Genomic DNA, 19,868 nt, shown 5'->3' with positions numbered 1-19,868 from the left:
GCAATATAAAGCTCCTAATAGAAACAGAAGGTGAGGGGAAAGTCTATCTCCGGGAATAAAGGCAGGAGGAACAGGAAAGCGTGCACGGGACTTGCCCAAGGTCACAGAGAGTCATGTGAACTGAAGACCGAAAAGGAGAAGTGTGGCGTGCTGCTAAATTAGCGCGCTAAGCATCTCTCGCTCCACCCACCCACTCCTGCAAGGAGGTGATCGCGGCGAAGCACAAAAAGACCAGGTGCGTCAAAACAAAAGCAGACCGACCGGAAGCGAGCCGGGATTTTTATGCGCGAGGAACAGCCACGGCGTTGCCGCCGCCGCCGCCGCGCATCGCCCACGCCGTGCCACTGCGGCGGTGCAAGCGAGCCTCTCTCCTCCTTGCCCGCAGTGAGCTCGGCTGGCTGCCTGTGCGCTTCGCAATTCGGCTCGGCTCTGCGTCGCGTCCTCGGCGGGGAGAATTCCGAAGCTGTTTCCAGGTCGCCCGGCAGCCTGGTTGGTCGAGGCGGGCCCAGCCCAGACGGGGCCGCCCGCTCGGGGGTGGGCTCTGCTGCTCCTCCCCGCGTCTCCTCCGCTCGCTCGCGCCGGCCCCGCCCTCAGAGTCGCCGCTGCTGCCGCTGGGATGCGGGAGGAGGGATGAGCCACCTGGAGCCGCCGCCTCAGCCGAAGGAGCAGCCGCGGCGCCGCTGCGGACACCCGGGCGCGGACTGAGCGGGCGGCACCGGCGGCGGCGGTGCAAGGAGCCCCCTCTCGTTCCTCCTCCTTCTCCCTTCTCTTTCCTTCTCCCCCCGCCGCCTTGCTGCCGCTACCGCCGCCGCCGTCGCCCTGGGGCCGGGCGGGCGACCGGGAAATCGCGGCGCTTGGATGCCTGGAGCCCGCGGCAGAGACCCAGCCCCGAGCCCGCCATGGGCTGCTGCGGGAGCGCCGCCTCGCAGGTGAGGGGAGAGGGAGGGAGGCGAGAGCGGGACGGTCCCATGCCATCCTCACTGAAAACCTATCCTGGTTGGTTTGTGTGTCCCCCCTCCTCTCCCCCCCCCCCAGCTCGTAATCGTGAATTTCTTTTCTCGGGTTCTGAGTCTCTTCCCCGTCTCCACTTTGCGTCAATTGGATCCCCTTCTTTCTCCCCCCCCCCGCTCCCAAATTCCCATCTACACCTTGGCATGTTTGTATGTATTTGGATTTTAAACCAGCTCACACAAGCCCAGCTCTCCATCCTGGAGGTTCTGGAGCGGGTTACAACGAACTTATGCAACCAACATGAAATAATATTGGAGAAAGTGTCCTGAAGCCCCCCGCCTTTCCCGATCAACTCCTGCTCACGCCGGCTCCTACTAGGCTCTGGTTGAGAACTGGCTCCCTGGTTGCAACCGAGAACATAATGTAGTCGTCAGATTACCGCCACTATCGCCACCACCATCCTCCAATCACGAGCATCCCAGCCCCTGCGTTTATTTTCTATATGTATCAGTTATATCGTCGGGTTAAAAGTGCTCTAAGCAAGGGGTGAAACGGGTAGAAGCTTATGGGAATGAACGTAGAACTAAACGCACGTCCCTCTTGCAGCTGTATCCACCATCTGGTAGGAGGAAGAGGAAGGCAGCTTCTTCCTGTGCTCTCCTCTTCTTCCCGCTAAACTGGTATCTGCTTCTCCAGGCTTTCCCTGCCCCTTCCCGAGTCTGTCTGACATTTTTTCTACCCCCATTACGTGCTTGCCTACCTTGCCTCTTTTCTAGCAGCTTGCACGTGCACACATTTCCTTCGGATCTTACTTATGGTATTATGCCCCCCCCCCCCGCTATTTGCCCTATGGAGGGACCCTGCCACTGAAATGGCTCATTTACATTGCCTGGTAGGGCTGCTTATGTATATATTATACTTCCACACTGAAGAGCTCTGGGCAGTTTACAAAAAACCAAAGTGACACAAAATTAACAAAGCATCAAAACCATCTCACATCGGTCTCTTCCCTGTCTCCAAAGTCCTATCTTTTTTGTCTTCTCTCTCTCCAACTTTTCTATGGCTTCTGGTCCTATGTAAGCTTTATTAGCAAGTCTCTGCAGTATTCATGTATTGATACTACGTGTGTGCTTTCTTTTTTTGCCACTTCATGTTACTTTGAAGTATGAGCCACATTAAAGTGCCCCATAACTTTGTTCCTGGTATCTAGTGCATTCCCCATTCCTCATCAGTCTCTGTGCACCACTCTTAATCACAGTCCCTTTTCCCCATCTCAGTCAGTCTTCACATCATGGATTCATGCCTTTTCACAAATTGTATCCCATGACTCCTTACACTATGCCTGTATCCACCTATGTATCTAATTTGCAGTCTACCATTCTTTCAAGAAGCTCAGGGCTGCCTAAGTGATGTTATCCTATTTTTTCCTCTCAGCAGCCCTCTCAAGTTGGCTGAATTTATAGAGTGACTTGCCTGGGGCCGGTCAAGATTTTCTCCCATCTAAAAGTATGCCTCTTTAGCCACTTTTTCAGGATTTAGAATATTATCTATCTTTATCTGTTATCTGTGAAGGCACAATTATCTCTCAAGACATTTTAATAACCATTTGATATACAGTCCCAGGGACATGGTGATGGTGAAAGGGTGGATTTGTTCCACTGAATCAGGGTTGCTCAACTTCGACCCTCCTGTAGATGTTGGCCTACAACTCCCATAATCCCTAGCTATTGGCCACAGTGACTGGGGATTGTGGGAGTTGTAGTCCAAAAACAGCTGGAGGGGGGCTAAATTGAGCAGGACTGCCAACTGTGGAGTGACAGTCCTTTTCTGCATTAGTAATTGTGAGGGCAAACTGCTAGAGGTTGTAGGAACTCTTTCACATAGAGTGATCCTGAGTAAAAGTTGGATTTAGGGGTATGTTCTGAGTCTTCTAGCTATTTCTGTTGGACTCTTGAGGGACTGTCTTCTGTCACATATAACATAGTTGAGGACAGATGTTAAGTTTTCATTGTCTAATGATAGGCATTGCTAATTTGTTAATATTGTATTCAGATTACTTTCTGTGTCTTGTGTCTATGTGAGGTAAGAGGTAATTTGTCAGTGTATTGTATTTTGTGTCTCATGATTTATACTTGTCGACTTCTGTAGAATAGCCTCTTTCTCTGAGTCCTAGAGAGGCTTCAGTAGCCAAAGATGGGACTGATATGGAGTTGTGTACAGTGACAGCATTTTCATTTTTGTGTTAATTGAAGACTGCTGTTGGCATATATTGGGAATATGTTACTGTAACCTCGGTATCCTACCTGTATGTATTGTATTACTGCAAAACTGCCAAAATTTGGGGGGGGGGGTTGGGCCTGTGATGAAGCGGTACAGTGACTATTTCATCATTTTCTGCTGAATCAAGCCAATCAGTTTCCTGTTTGAAAATGCAAATTGTCACTTGGTCTGAGAATCTGATCCTGATGCTTGGCTTATTCTGAACCCCTTGCTGTGGGTACTTCCTTTGGGTTCAAACAAGATGCAGAGATGGACTCCAGTTGCTGCCCATGCTCTCATCTTGCTTTCTTTTTCTGACTTCAGCCAATCTTTGTCAGAGTTGCATTGCATTTTGCCATATTCAGACCACATTAAAGCCACCTAATGGTGCAGCATGGAAGTAATTGCCTAGGGAGCAAGAGGCTGCTGGTTCAAATCCCCATTGGTATGTTTCCCAGTCTATGGGAAACACCTATATCAGGCAGCAGCGATATAAGAAGATGTTGAAAGATCATCTCATACTGCATGGGAGATGGCAATGGTAAACCCCTCCTGTATTCTACCAAAGAAAACATGGCTCTGTGGTCACCAGGAGTCGTCATTAACTCGGCAGCACAACTTTACCTTTACTTTAGACCATGTTAAACTTCATCCACTACTCCAGTTTGCTGCTTTAAAGCCTCCCACGTCTCATTGCTGAATAAATGATGCATTATAAAAGCAGACCTAGTCTGTCTGTCCGGCACATGTTTTTTTGCACAAATTTCCCAATCTTTCTCTTGATCTTCACCTTCTCATAACTTCAGTTAGCATATCATTTTTTTGGCCTTCCCCTGTGGCTTGACTTGTTTGAGCTTTCTGGAGCTAATTGATCTGCACCTGTTAGTGTGCTCAAACTATCATGAGACATGTGCTTCGTGATTTGGATTCTGTAGGTTAATCAGTGATGGGGTAGCTGGTCTGCAGATCGTCCTGCCTTGTGTAATGGGGAACTGGACCATGAGAGAGTTCCTGGAGGAACTGAACCCTAAGTATTGCATTCAGCCCAGCTCAACTGTTTTGGAAAATAGTATTTCCCATTACGCTTGCTTGCAAATGTTCTGCTTTCTTCCCCAAGTGCCTTCTTGCTTCTTCTTACCTTGGCTTCATTGAATTTTGTTCATCTGAGTTTTTAAAAATATTATCTGTGGGTGAACTTAAGTAGTGGAGGAAGGTAGGAAACTTCACAATTGGATCTGTGTAATTCTTGCACGTCACCTTGAGTGGCGCAGCAGGAAATGCTTGACTAACCAGCAGAAGCGTGCTGGTTCGAATCCCCGCTGGTGCTATATCAGGCAGCAGCGATATAGGAAGATGTTGAAAGGCATCATCTCATACTGCACGGGAAGAAGCAATGGTAAACCCCTCCTGTATTCTACCAAATAAAATCACCAGGCCTCTGGGTGCCAGGAGTCGAAATTGACTTGACAGCACACTTTACCAACTTCTTGCACACCATAAATTCTCCTAACTTTTTTCTTATTCCTTTTCCTCCATACTGCTTACTAAGTTTATGTCCTGCCTTTCTTCCATGGTGGAGCTTGAGACCGGGTTTAGACCTGCTTAGCTTCCACAAGATGGTTATAGCATGTGCCCAAGGATGATTTCCTCACATGCGAGGAACTGCTTTTCTGGCCATCTCAGATTGTAAACTGCATGCTTATGTTCTCAGTAACTCGGTCTATCTTGTCCACCTCCATTCTTTTATTGAAAAGTTTGTATGAACTCCTCTTTGGACAAGGTGGGGACAAATGTCCCTGTGCTGCTGCAGTGCCCGCTTGCCCCCCCCCAGTGCTGACTGAAGCACTCGCCCACTGGGAACACATGATGTGACCCCTCACTTGCTCCCAGCTTGTGCTTCGTTGGCTGACGGAGTGCTTTCTTTCTTTCCTTTGCTTGGAGCTGCCAGCTGGGCTGCTGCCAGGCCTGCTACAACTCTGCCCAATCCTAGGCATGTTTACTGAGAAGTAAGCCCTACAGTGGCCCTTAAAAGTGAGTATGCATAAGATTGCAGTATTAGGATGGGTTGGACAAAGTTGACTGACCTGCCCTGATCTGCATAATGCTTTTAACAAGTGATCTGTCTTGCTGTCTGTTTTTTCCTGCTGTTTTTTCTAAAGTGTTAAAATCTGCAGCGTTTTGGCTTTGTTAAGCAGCCGTATAAACCTATCTGAAGTTGACATTGTTTTCCTTGGTGGTTGTACTTCTCACCGGTCCTGCATAGCAATCTTATAACATCACCCCTCCACTGATGTTCTCCTTGAATGTAGAATTCATACCTCCAGTAACGTGTGGGGAACTTTATCCATCTTTACTCTTAGTAGGTTTGTTCCCTTTCCTGCCTTATGTACTCATTTTTGTAATTAACCTCTTGTTTACAGTGCTCAGTTATTAAAATGAGCTGATGAGGCTCAAGACCGCCCAGAAGCCACAGCTTTCCTCCATTAATGAAAGAAAAGCACTCAGAGCGTGTCCTCAAACAGGTTAAGGCTTGGGTGTAAATCTGTCCTGCCTTCCATAAATACTGATTCCAGGGTTGACAGATGTTTGGAACAAGGCATCAGTAAACATTCTGACTAGTACTGGACACTGGTAAACTTGCTTAAGATATAGACTTATTTCAGTCATGGTCTAGTTGATTTTTTAAAAACAGTCATAATCTGATAATGTGTTCAAAATTTACACAGAGTATATACTTAGGATCTCTTAGCACAGACTAGGCTGCACATTAACTGTTAAGTGATTCTATGTAGTCTTGCTTAATAACATAGGATGATTCACCTAGGCCAGGGCTTGAGAAATCCCAGGCTCCAGGGAACTGTGGCACCTAGCCAGCGTGGTATAGTGGTTAGAGTGCTGGACTAGGACTGGGGAGACCAGAGTTCAAATCCCCATTTAGCCATAATACTTGCTGGGTGACTCTGGGCCAGTCACATATCTCTCAGCTGGACCTACTTCACAGGGTTATTGTGAGAAGAAACTTAATTATGTAGTACACTGCTCTGGGCTCCTTGGAGGAAGAGCAGGATATAAAATGTAAATAATAATTTATAATAATAAAAATAATGATGATGACGACCACTTAACCATGGTCTTTAGACTAGTATATTTAGAAGGAATTATTGAACAGGGCTGCCTGGGACAAAGGTTTTATTTAACCCTTTTGCAAGCAAAAGGCTTTGAACATAAAGAGAAGCCCATTTACCCTTCCTCTCCACAATGTCCATCACTAAGTCCAGTAACTGGTACTATTATTCTTTTGCCAAATGTCCATTGTCTGACTCCTAAACTTTTGGCTGGCCCTTAGATCTAAGGAACTAAAACATGACCAGTTTTTAATTATCTTTCTGCCCTTCCCAAAGATATTCCCTAAGGCTAAACCATTTTCCTTGTGTAAAGCAAATTATCTGTTTCTGTCATAGTAGGGACTGACCATAGTGTCTTCTAGGGATGTGCATGAACCAGTTTTTGTGTTCTGTTCCGAGCTTGGAACGGAACACAGAATCCCTGGATAATTCATTCAGAACAGCCAGTCCAGCCGGTTGTTCTGACAGAACAACCCCATTCTGAATAAGGATGTTGCAAGCATAATTTTGGATCCCAAAATGGTGCACTTTTGGCCTCTGCACATGCACAGCAGCCATGCAAATGGCTGACCATGCAAATAGTTTGCACGTGCACAGAAGTGCACAATTCTGGAATCCAAAATGGTGCTCCTAACAGAGCATTGAGAGTTGGAATGGGTTGTTCTGTGCTCGGAACACTCGAAGTGGCCCGTTTCAAGATAGAACATTACAAGATCAGAACGTTCTGCACATCCCTAGTGCCTTCTGCATATAAATCGCTTGCTCTCCCACTGAACTCTCCTTACAGCTTTTCCCAAAGTGCTTCCTTTGTTCTTCTGGCCACTTGTTTAACTACTGCTATCTCTGAACAGGTATGCAAGGATTAGGAAAAAGCATGAAGCAACGCACACAAGTCTAGAACTGCTAGCTAGCCCTAAACTTACAAAGGAGTAGTGGCTGCTGTTGCAGTATTGCATGCACACATCTACATTCTCAGCATTGTACCAAGAAGAATGGAGGTGGCTGGTACCACTCTGCAAAATGTACTAAAGAAGACTGTGCGCATGTTGACATTTTGGATATACTCTATTCACTCAAAACTGAAAAAGCTTGGTTTTACTGCTTAAATATCAAAAGTAATAATCTGTAAAACACTGTAAGGGTGTTTGCAACTGAATTCTTAGTCCTTGGTGTTTCGAGGATTGAGCTGTATAGTAGTGGTGGCTGATATGACTGAATATAGAGGCTTTGAGCTGTGTTGCCAAAAAAACTCTGCAACTTTTCAATGAGTTTCCCAGAAGGACAGCTGCTGCTGCTTTTTTTAAAAAAACCAACAGATTTTGTTCTGTAATACGTAACCACAGAATGGTGTTGGGTATATTTTAGGATGTTCTTTCAGTGGGGCTGTGGCAAAACTTCAAAAGTCTGAGCAGTCTCAAGTAAACAAAAAGTGTGCCTTAGACTGTGTGTCTGAATACCTTGCAACCCTTGTGGGGGAGGGGGTGTTCACTGGACAAATGAGGAGGCCTGCCAAGCATATTTGATTATTATACAAAATATTCCAACTCTCAACTTCTGTATGGAAAAGGCAACACACATTTAAGTTGCATATTGATAGAATTTATATGCCATGTCTGGAGCAGCCAAAGTAGCTCATAACAAACCATCAACCAAAGCAATATCAGTAACATTAAAGCACAACAGCATCGAAGAGGTAGAAAAGTAGCGCTGGGACTGTGCCTGCTGCAGTAGAAATGGGTGTTATACCCTAGTCAATGTGAGCTAGGCTGTTCACAGGCACAAATCTACCTTGAACACTTAATGTTGTGTTTTTAAATAACCACACGGGAATAGAGGGAATTTAATTCATTATAATGGTCACTGCTGAAGACTTTGTGTTGGATGAAACATGTCTGGCTTATAATATGAGACTTTCAAGAATCTCCTTGCACCACACCATGGCAGTACAAGCTCCGTGATGAGCAGATTATTGTACATATCCGACACAGATGTATGTTAATTTGTGTGGAGCCCAGCACTCCTGCTAGAACATCTTTTATAAATAAATAAATATATTTTATATATATTTGTGATTTTTAACTTTACTCAGGAGAATATACATCAACTGTTTGTTTTGTTCAGGATTGATTATATATTCTGTAGGCTTTATAGTCTCTATTTTGGTTTTATGATCATGTACTATTTATTACCTACACAGTGTAGATTTAAACTGAGGATCCATACTGTTCAATCTATTATTACATTTATATTTCCAATTAAAATTATTATGAACAGAAAAAGAAACAAACATTTAACTTGCATATTAATAGTAAGCATATGCCATGTCAGGCGTAGCTCATAGCAAACTATCAACTATCAAGTAACATCAATAACGTTGAAGCACAACACAATCTGAGAGGTAGAAAAGCATCACTGATGTCTGCTGCAACACAAATGGGTATTATACCCTAGTGAAACAATGTGGGGCCAAGACAAACCTGTGTGGGAAAGGAGCTTTATATAAGTGAGGTGCTACCAGCGAGAACATGCAGGCAATTCATATGGGAAAAGAACAGCCTTTAGGTACACTGGGTCCAAAACTTATAGGGGTTTAAAGGTGCTTTAAAGCGGCTCTATATGACTTCTGTCCTGAACCATCAACAGCAGTCTGGCAGACTCTAGGTGCTGTTCAAAGGCAGCCTTATGTACAGTGTATTACAGCAGCCAAACCTAGATGAGAACAAAGCATGAATGACAGTAGCCAAATCTGTTTTTCCAGAAAGGGGTGTAGTGGATGCCCCAGCCCAACGTATGCAAAGATACTTTTGGCCATAGCAGTCACCTGACCATCCAGGAACAAGGTTGAATCCAGAAGCGCACTCAGGCTGCAGACCTGCGCCTTCAGGAGGAGTGCAACCATGTCTAAAACACTTTTGAGTTTCCAGATAAGCTTTTCTACTGACTGAAAATACTTGTCAGGATGTAAATTCAGTTTGTTGGCTCACGTCCAATCCATCACAGACTTCAGACACCGATGCAGCATATCTACTGCTTCTCTGGAACCAAAAGGAAAAGAGGAAGCATATATATTCTCCAAAGACCTTCCAGCGGACACTCTAGCCAACCTCTTCTATCAGTTCAATGTGTATGTTAAATTATGTGAAGAACCCCGTAGCATTTTTCATTTAAAAGCCCAAAAGGTCAAGTAGTATTCCCTCAGTGCTGCCACCTGTATAGGACTGGAACCACCACTACACTGCACCCTTCCCCATCCTGGCCAGGGTGGTCCTCAAACTAGGTTCGAAGGCAGGCTGAGAATAATCCAAATAATTTGTTTCAGACTGTTTCAGACAAGAATCTCTGGAATTGGCTTGTGCCCAGGAAAAAAATTGATGCATGCCCAGGAATGGCAAACTGATTGTCTAATGTAGCTGTGTCCATTGAGAGTTTCTTTTAATAGTGGTTTCACTGCAGCCTTGTTTAAAGGGGTGGGTACCACACATTCTATCATGGAAGTATCTATAGCAGGCCTGCTCAACTTAGGGCCCCCCCCAGCTGTTTTTGGACTTCAGCTCCCATAATCCCCAGCCACAGTGGCCAATAGCCAGAGATTATGGGAGTTGTAGGCTAATATGTGCAGGAGGGCCACAGTTGAGCAGTCCTGATCTGCAGTCTTCTTGCCCCACTTGTTTCCCCAGCCACTTTAATTATGATGGGATGAGCGTGGGTTGAGAGAACACATAATTGGGTGCCAAGTTTCAAGGATATAAATATATTCATATTTCAAGGATTTGATTTTTCATTTTAATTGTGTGTGTCAAGGATATTGTCCACCTTTTCAAGCTGAAAAGAATTATTAGTAACTAGACAAGCAGCTGCCAAGGGGATACCCACAGTACCTGTTCTTAATGAGAATTGTAAGTTGGAGTGAATGTGAGGAAATTCTATCCAGAAAGTGCTGAGAACTATGCATACATAGCCTGCAGAGAGTTTATTATTCAAATTCCTGAAGGCCAATGTAAGAGGGCCTCCTACTACATGGAAAACTGATCAGCAATAAATGAATGCAGAGAAGCAATCTTTCTTCACTATTATTGCTGCCATGGAGCAGACTGTAAAGTGGGCTTTAACTTGTGCTTGTTGGGTTCATTGCAAGTTTTCCTGCATTGTAATTTTAGCTGTCTCTGCTGTTTCATTGGCTGTAGCTCACTGGAAAAGCAAGGAGCCAATTGGGCTCTAAGTAGCAGAAGATGAGGTTTAAAAGCAAATGTGTCAGTTGTTTGGGCCATTTCCTCATTCTAAAAGTCAACCAGAGCCATGTCAGGAAAATCCCCTAGAGTCCTGAGGAATTCATCTAAATTCTTAAGCCTCTAGGTGCACACTATTCTAATTGGTTCTCCACCTCTGTAGCAGTTAGGAGTCTCTGTGAATCTAAACCATGAGAGGTAATCTGCCTATGTCCCAAACTCTCCACTTGCAAATCACCATCATCCTGACCACAGTAAAACACTGAATTGAATGTGTCCAGCCTGATAAGCAGGATAAAATATTAATTGGGGCAGGCCTATAGTTGTCTTAGTGGCCATTAAGTCCTGAGCTGTAATGGATGAAGGGGCCTTAGTGTGGAAATTGATGTCCCCTCAGAAGTCGGGAGGAGCCCAACACCACTTCTGTCAACTCTGCAAGGAAGACTGTTAAGCAGTGGGGTGGATGGTACCACCAGCAGAATCCCAGTCCTGTCTTGGTGGTCTGTTGTCAGTTGCATCCATTCAGAATTAAGTGATTGCTGGAAAAGGTACATCAATGCGGGAGGGAACCACGATAGATCATTGTGTCTCCACCTTCCCATCCGTCCAGCGTAAGCTGTTGCTGCACTTGAACACCTGGTGGACACAGCTGGGAGACATTCATGCCATCTCTCCAGGTCTCCCATTATTTTATGTTATTTTATTTATCAAATTTGTAGACTGCCCCAAACTTCCATCTCTGGGTGGTTTACAACAACATAAAACAAATTAAGACAAAAATGAGAGCCTTAAAACAATTTAAACCACAGTTAAGTTAAAAAGCTTGGATGACAAATATGAGTCTTTAAAGACTTTTTAAAAGTTGTCAGAGATGGGGAGGCTCTTATTTCAGCAGGGAGGGCATTCCAGAGTCTCAGGGCAGCAATAAACAAGGTCCGTCTTAATAATTATCCATTATTGTAGAATAATTTTCTTTTTTATTTGACAGCCATAAAAGCATCTTCTGACTGAGATGATCACAACTGAAGAATGAAACTGAAGGACAAACAAAATACATTGGGACAGCCATGTATATATATCCATGCCTCTACCCCATTCATATATAAAGGGCGGGGGGTCTTTCTTGCATGAAAAGGAGAGTGCAGTAGGGATGTGCAAATTGATTTGTCTGCAAATTGATTCATGACAAATGGGGTGATTTGTGGGTTCAACATTGAATTAACTCTTAAATGAAGGGGCTGATTTGACCGCAAATTAAATCACCCCATAGTCGTGAATTAATTCGTGCAATTCACATCACGGACACCATTTTGTCTCTGTGTTTTTCAGTCGCTGATTGGTTTTCTGGAATTGGCTTCTGGCAAGATCTTCTTGCTTTTGGGTTGTCTTCTTGTCTTTCAAATTATGTGTTGGCATTGGCAACTGTGCCCCCATTGGATGGGGGGGGAGCGGGGAGGCCAAAGGAGGGGTTTTCAAAATGTGCTCTCTGCTGTTTGGAGGCAGAAGAGGAGAGAAGGATCAGAGACAGAGAGAGCCTATAGCATCACTGAGAGGAGAGCAGAGACTGTGCTCTGGGCCTGCCTGCCTGGCCTAGCAGTGAGTGGAGAGAGACACAGAGTGCCTGTTTGTTTGTTCATTCTCTCTAACCTTTTAATTGCAGTGCAACAACTGCTTTGCTTTTATTTGCTTTTATTTTAAAAAAAAAGATGGTACCAGCAGCAACAGTGGCTTAACTGGGTACTGCTTGGAATATCTATCTTCTATCTTCTCTCTCTCTCTATTTCTCTTAGGCATACCTGTCACTAATCCTGTGCGTGGTAGCTCTTGCAAGAGTTCGCGAGCAGCTGCCCGGATAGCGACAGAGATGGGGGAGAAAATGGAGGTGGTAGCCAGCTGGCCAGCAGGCAAATAAAATGGTGAATGGCAGTGACCAGCCGTCCAAAGAAGGCAGCGGTGGGCGGGCGGGCGAGAAGACGACGATGGCTAGTGGGCGGGCGAGGGAAAGAAGATGTCTGGTGGGTGGTGAGCGGGGAGGCAAAAAGCGGTGGTGAACTAGAGGAGCAGATGCTCTGCGCCCGGCCCAGCTAGTTTTTTTTTAAATTATTCTTGTAGCCAGCCACCCCTCAATGGCTTTAATAATTGGAGTGCTGTGTGTGCTATCCCCCACCCTAATTATTTTAAAATAGTGCCAGCAGCCTCAGTGGCTCAACTCCATGATTGCCCGGGAGGATGCTGTTTGGAATTCTTTTCCTTCGGTGGTCCCCCCCTCCCCCAAACAAGCTTATTGCTTTTGGATTCCCCCTACAAGCTTATTGCTTATAGTAGCTAGCCCCCAGTGTCTATAATAACTAGGGTGGTTATAATAATAGCTGGTGTGTCATCGTCCCCCTCTTGTGACCCCAAGCTGCACCTCTTCCTTGTTGCTGCTGCTGCTGCTGGACCAAATTGTTGTAATTTTATTTTTTGCAGGCTGGTGTATTGTGACCTCTGCCTGGTGCTCAGCCTGTTCCCTTTTTTGTGAGGGAGGTTCTCCCTTTTTGGTGGTTCTTTTTTGTTTTGATTGGTTGTGTGGGTCGTTGCTTGACTGGTGCCCACATCCCCTCCCCCTGTTGTTGAGTCCCAGTGTCTGCTTGACCCAAGAGTGCTTCCGAGAGTGATACCTGATAGACTCCAGCTGAGGATGCCACTGGAAGCCCCCAGCCGAATATAGGTGAGACCACAGAGAGAGATAGAGAGAGAGACAGAGACACAGACAGACAGACAGAGCCACCTCAGTCAGGTTATTAGAATTTAATAGTTTTTTAAAATAGGGCCTAGTTTGGGGAAGGGAGGCATGAGGTGCCAGGACAATAGGACGGGAGGGGCTGGGTTAGAGAGAGGCCACAGTAATCCCCTGCTCTTCTTTCTGCTTAAACCTGTCCCATTGTTGCTCAGTTTCCTCCAAAAACAGCCCCTCCCTAAATAAAGCCAGCTTCTTTATGGGGGGGGGGGTGGATTTAATTTTTCTAGCTTCTGTGTGTACACCACAGTGCTAGTATAGACAGCGCTGTGTGTGGACACAGACCACAAATAGACCTCCGCACCCACACACCCTTAAAGGTCTTTCTTCTCCCCACCCCCACACAATCAGGGTTAGGGCATAAATTAAAAAGAAAACCCCAAGATTGTTCGGGAGGATGTGAAGCAGATCCAGGAGCAGAGTGGCAGGCAGAGGGAGGGGTGATGCTGGTTATGGTGGGTGATAGCAAGATGGGCCTACTCCCCGTGTTGTCCCCATAGCTGATGTGTTGTGTGGGCTCTCCTATCTGAAGGAGCCTGGCCCCGCAGCACAGCCGCCTGTGGTGGCTAAGGTAGAAGTAGTGGGGAATTCCTCCCCTGTCAGGGAAGAGGCTCTTCCCGTGGCAATGGAGGAGGTGGTGGCTGCTAGCCCAGCCAGGTCGCTCTCGCCATCCTCCCTAATCGCCATTGGCAGTGTGAACCCCATCCTCCGTGTCTGAGACTGAGGAGGAGCAGGAGGAAGTCATTCCAGTTGTTCCTGGACCTTCTCAACCCCAGATGGAGGGTGGTGGCAGCCCCCAGAACACACTAGCAGCCCCAGTACCACCACCACCACCACCACCACCACCAATAGTCCCAGAGAGATAGCAACATGGTGTGAGACCACTTTGACCCACACCATGCTGTCTGCATCCACTGCAGGACACAGGTCAGCAGGGGTCAAGACCCCGTGCATCTTGGGATGGGGATGCTGCAGCACCTGCAGTAGCATCATCTGGGGGTCCCTGCTCCTGCTGGCAGCCATAGGCCAGGTGTGTCCTCGGGTAGTGGCAAGGCACTTGCTCCCGCTCCCAAGCAGGGGAAGTTGCCTGCGTGGTGGGTGTAGTCAGTACGCAAGCAATCTGGTCGCCCAGAGCTTCATCTCACCACGCAGGCCATTGGAGAGATGATCGCTTTGGACAACAAGCCATTCTAGGTACTCTGACTGCTTGTCCCTGACCACAAGATCCCCTCATGCACCACCAGCAGCCCCCTCCCACCCCCCGCTAACTGAGCAAAGAGGCACTTTTAAAAAGTGGTGATTCTCTTTATTGAGCAGGGGGAAAGCAATTGGCACCATCCAGTGTTCCCTTTAAGGCATGAGCACGTGTTTGCGCTCACTTGTTTTTTGATGTCCGCTCAATTAATTTTAGATCCTGCTCAGGTTGAATCAGGAAGGCCCCATTCTGAATGCATGTGTGCGCACACTGCCTTGATACTGCCGCCCAGAACAAAACCCATCCCGCACATAGCTGAAAAAATTAGAGAGAATACTGGCCCCACCAACTCCAGCACAGCATCGCTCCAGTGGCTGTTGTTGGTGTCTAGCTTATGTTTAGTTTTTAGATTGTGAGCCCTTTGGGGCCAGGGATCCATCTCTGTTTTTTATCTCTCTATGTAAACTGCTTTGGGAACTTCCGTTGAACAGTGGTATATAAATATTCATAGTAGGATGGTGCCCTTCCTGTAGTGGGTGTGCAGGAAGGCCGTGTCGGGTCTGCTGTGTGCAGCAGCACCTGACACCAGCGTGTACTTCACTGTGGATCTGTGGGACAAACCCAGTGGGAAGCACATTGCTTTCCTGTCCCTCACGGTGCACTGGTGGGAGCAGGAGAGTGAGGAGACAGCTGCTGGTGGTGGCATGGCCAGCCCATCACATGCAGCGAAGCACAGGTGGGCTGTGCTGCATGTGGGAGATGCTGGACACTGACCACACAGCAGATGAGCTGTCGGCCGTGGATTGCCAGGTGGAGGAATGGGTAGCCAAACTTTCGCTGTGGCTTTATGTTCACCAGCAATGCTGCCCACTTTACAAAGAAGTGCCGCAAGGTAGCAACTTTCTTCCACCGGAGTGAAAACATAAGCCTATGCTCAAGGAGTGGCAGCTTGAGTTGGGCCTACCTGAACTCCTGATCCCTCCGGATGTTGCGACCTGGTGGAACTCCACCTGTCTCTTGCTCTGGCACCTGCAAGAGTCATCCATCCATGCTCTGGCAAGGAGGCGTGGCTTGGAAGTGTGTGGCCTGGCCAACCAGGACTGAGTACTCCTTTCCAGGGTTGTCTTGGCACTCAAGCTGTTCTTTGTTGCCACAAACAGCTTGTGTGCCGAGTCAGCAACACAGAGTCAGCAACACAGGCTTTGCCTCTGCTTTTCTTGAGAAGATGATGGGTGAACTCCAGACCACACTGACCACTGAGGAAGGAATCACCTTGGCAGGTCGGCTAAGGACTGGAGTGGTGGATCGGCTCAGGACACCCTTGGGTAAATTGGCATGTTTTGTCCTGCCTATATGACCCAAAGATGAAGGGCAAAGTGGTCCCAGCTGCCTAGGTGGAGGGACTCCTGGTTGCAGAGGTTAGACAAGCAGAGGAGAAGAGGCGAGGCTGGGGCACAACTAGGCGGAGGGTGCTGGAGTGCCTACTGCTAGTGCACAGTCCACCCCTAGCAGCAGTACTATCACTGCCGGTTCATGGTACGGTAGTGAGCTGGTGGTTCTGCCTCTGTGTTCTACCCGGTGGTTTGTGGAGTGATTCCTTGGCGCTTTGCCAGGGGTATGGGAGGAGCCCACCAAGCCTTACAGCAGTGCTGAGCAGTGTGTGCTGCAGTACCTGCAACAGCCAGTGGCTGGCCCGGAGATGAAGCCAACCCAGTTTGGGCAACATGTTGCCAAGTCTGGCCAGACTTAGAGACGGTTGCCGGATGGTTCATCTCATGCCTGGCAACCAGTGTCCAGAGCGAGAGGGTGTTCTCCATCGCCGGGGGGTGGGGGAGTGACACCCCATTGCTCACGCTTGGATGCTGAGATGGTGGAGTGGCTAGTCTTCCTGAAGGTCAACCTCCTCCTGCTTGGCTATCCCAAGCTGACCATGGAGGGTGAGTGACTCATGGTCATCTCCACCCACTACAACACCACTGGTTACTCACCCCACCCTGGCCAGCTCCAAACCCAGATATGTTACAGTCTGCACGTTAGTGCTGCTGACACATGCAGACACTCACATGCCACTGCCATGGCTGATGATGTGTATGGCCTGGGGCCCTGACCCAGGCTCAGCCAGGGCCCAGCACCAATCTAAGGCCATGGTGTGTTATCCAGACACAGGCAGGCTGGTAGGCAGGGATGTATGCTCATGCTGGAGAGGAAAAGAAAGGAGACTTCTTCTCATGGTAAAAGATGAGCTCCATGACTGGCCTTGATTGTTCTGTTCTGTCACTGTTCTGGTCTGCTCTGCAGTCTGCATTGCAAGGTGTACCACTCAGTCAAAATGTGGCTGAGGATGTTCCGGTTGTGCTTATGTCTATGCTTGCTGGCTGTTAAGGGTGCTGCTGTGGCAGCTGTTGTAAGGAATCAGGTGTGTGAGAGAGCAACTTGTGATGTTACTGCAGCACAGGCAGGTTTTTTTGTGGGGGGGCATCTTTAGACTGCATTTGGCAAAATGTGGTGTTCTGTTCTGTTTTGGGAGGGACTATGAGCTTTTGTTCTGCAGTATTTTCCTCCCGAGGCAGGGTTGCAAAATGTGTGCACAATGTTCCCAAAATGTGGGAACAATGGGGAATGTAAATCACCCCATTTTTCTCCATGGGTCCTAGGGACACTAAAGAGGGTTGTGTGCAGTGTTCTCTCTAATTTTGTTCAACTGTGTGCGGAATGAGTTTTGTTCTGGGTGGCAGTATCAAGGCAGTCTGCGCACACATGCATTCAGAGTGGGGCCTTCTTGATTCAACCTGAATGGGATCTAAAATTAACTGAGCGGACATCAAAAACGTGTGAGCACATGCATTTGCACATGCCTTAGAGGGAACAATTTGTAGTGCAGCATAATGGGTGCTACCTACAACCCAGCCCTCAAAATAATCAGGCAATCAGGATATTTTAAATAATTTTTTAAGTTATTATCCGGGTTAGTAGGCCGATGACCTACTGACCCAGATAATTACAAAATTATTAAAAATTGCCTGATTGTCTGGTTGTTTTGGGGGTTGATTGGGCAGTAAACAGGTTGTGTCATGCCCTAATACCCAACCCACTTTGGTGTCCCTAGGATCTACCCATGGGGAACAATGGGGTGATCCCCCCCCCTGAATTTTCAGTTCAGTTCATCAAGTGGCCACTGGACAGTCCAATGAATGAATTTGATTTTTTGCAATTAGATTTGAGATTGAATAGCAAAAAAAATGATTTGTACAAACGTCTAGAGTGCAGGGGGAATGGGGCCAAACTCACTTCCTTTCCCTATTTTATCTGTCTGGGCTTCGTTACTTTAAGTAATTGTAATTTATTTATTTCAGTCATAGACCAGTAAAATACAATACAATAAAATAAAAACAGATAAAAACAAAAATAGAAAAACAACAATAGAAAATTCATTACACCACGTGAGTCTGCATTTGACATATTATATAACAAAATTTAGCCACCGTATATACAACATCAGAATTTAGGTTGGTAAGCAAGTAATTTAAATAAAATTCATCTTGATGACCAGGGAAAATATTCAAGAGCAGGGTTATTAATTTACATCTTACTTCTCTATAGTGATCACAGTACAACAGGACATGTACTTTAAGTACTTTTCTCCCAGCCTGGCTCACTTCTGGTAAAGTGCTTAAAATATTGGAGCACAGCAAGGTAAGGTGAAAGAAAGGGGTGAGTTTAGTCCCCCTCCCTCACATACTGCTTTTCATTTTAAGATTAGACAGCTAGAAACCCCAGTTTAAAGATAAATGGGGAAGACATGTGCATGGTTGGCCCATCATGTCTACCTTGGCTCTAAAATTCGGAGTCTTCTGTGTATTTTCGGAGTCTGCTTCTGTGTAATGAAACAGTTGTGGTAATAGAAGATAATTGAAGAAGATGTTAATGGCTTAAACTACTCCAAACAGTGTTTTTGTCAGACAGTAAACAAGTCATAATGACTTTGGGGCATTATTCTTGCCCACAGTATGGTTCCTCTGCAAATCAACTTCCCTGGTTTCTCTGATAGATAAACGTTCAGATGGGTTGCTGTGGATCACAACTTTCCACATGATTGTTTAAAGTCTGGAGTATTAATATTTTTAGTTTATATTCTTCTTCTTCCAGCGTGTACTTCTAGTTCTAGTGACAATCATTTTGCAGCATCTCTCTGGAAAACAGCAGCTTGAGCAGTGCTTGAAGTGTCGATAGTGGTTGACCTCCAGACCAGCACTGCACTAGTGCAAGGATGTGCTGGCTAGTTCTACCAACTGGGGAGCTTGCATGCCAGACTAGTGTTGCACCAGTGTGCACTTCATCAACCTGTGGCATGCCTTCTGCTGTGAAACCCCTTCCTTGGTCCCTATATCAATCAATTTGTTATGGGGCGGCTAACAAATAAAGTTGTTATTATTTGTTGCAGGAGATGATGCCAAGCTATCTTGGTTGTGCAAGTGGATTGAGATGGCATGGCTTTGAGCATCTGCTCAGCTAGGCAACCTTCTTGTATGTGTGCATATATGTTTGTTGCATTAGTATAGAATTCATCTGGATGCCAGCCAACTAGTTTGTGTCAGTCACCGTGTGTGTGTGTGTGTGTGTGTTTGAAATGTGCCAGGAAATGACCCTTGTAGGATCATTTTGGTGCCCAAGTGTTGTTGAAACAGCCATTGCCCTCAGAATCGCAGCAAGGAAAGAGAAAAAGAGAAAGAGAGAGAGTTGCTCTACATTTCTCCTAGACCTAAATTCTGGGTTGCCAGTGGTGACCAAGCAAGTGGTTAGGAACAACACTAATTAAAACAAGAGCGGACAGTGCATATTTCTCAACCCTGACTCAGTTTTTTGTTTGCCTGCAAACCCTTTAAGGATGAGTTACTGTAAATACAGAATCATTAGAAGATTGATGAGTGGATAAAACAGCAAACAAATAGGGCAAATGGAAACTCTTAACACATAGAGATGTGGAATTTAGTGTTCAAAAGTAAGGGCTGATTCACATGTTACATCTTTACATGCATACTTAAAAAATAAAACCTTAGATAAGAAGCAAAAAACCTTGGGGTGAATGAGAAAAATGTGTTTGGAAACAACATTGTACCGAGGACAAGAACCTGCAACCAATCTTGGTGGAGGGCAGAGGTGACTGGCAGGGCAGAGGGCAGGGCAGTCAATGATAGAGTCAGTAGTAGGCAAAGCCAGTTAATTCTGGCTTTGTCCACATCCACCTAGTGACATTAAGAGCACTTAAAAGCGACAGTGAAATTCCTTAACATCTACTGTAACAACTTAAGAATTGTTTCTTACCTTGGTTCAGT

At 46.2% G+C, this 19,868-nt stretch overlaps 1 protein-coding gene across 5 annotated transcripts in view; it reads left to right on the top strand.

Annotated features, from left to right (window-relative positions):
* The first annotated feature begins 275 nt into the window (after positions 1 to 275).
* The window catches only part of SLC44A1 (solute carrier family 44 member 1), a 122,771-nt gene continuing 103,178 nt past the window's right edge, over positions 276 to 19,868 (top strand). For 2 of the 5 annotated variants that reach the window (XR_008316316.1, XM_053296828.1), the window contains exon 1: positions 284 to 929. Coding sequence is in view for 4 of the 5 variants with exons in the window: in XM_053296828.1 (XP_053152803.1) it covers positions 900 to 929 (30 nt within the window). In the remaining variant the exon portion in view is untranslated. Of the gene's footprint in view, positions 930 to 19,868 lie in introns of all 5 variants that reach the window. The other 3 variants (XM_053296830.1, XM_053296826.1, XM_053296829.1) reach the window with 3 other exon arrangements.

Source organism: Hemicordylus capensis, chromosome 2 (genome assembly GCF_027244095.1).
Source record: "Hemicordylus capensis ecotype Gifberg chromosome 2, rHemCap1.1.pri, whole genome shotgun sequence".
Taxonomy (NCBI): domain Eukaryota; kingdom Metazoa; phylum Chordata; class Lepidosauria; order Squamata; family Cordylidae; genus Hemicordylus; species Hemicordylus capensis.
Note: the sequence above shows the minus strand (reverse complement) of the source record. Positions and strands in the feature narration are given on the sequence as shown.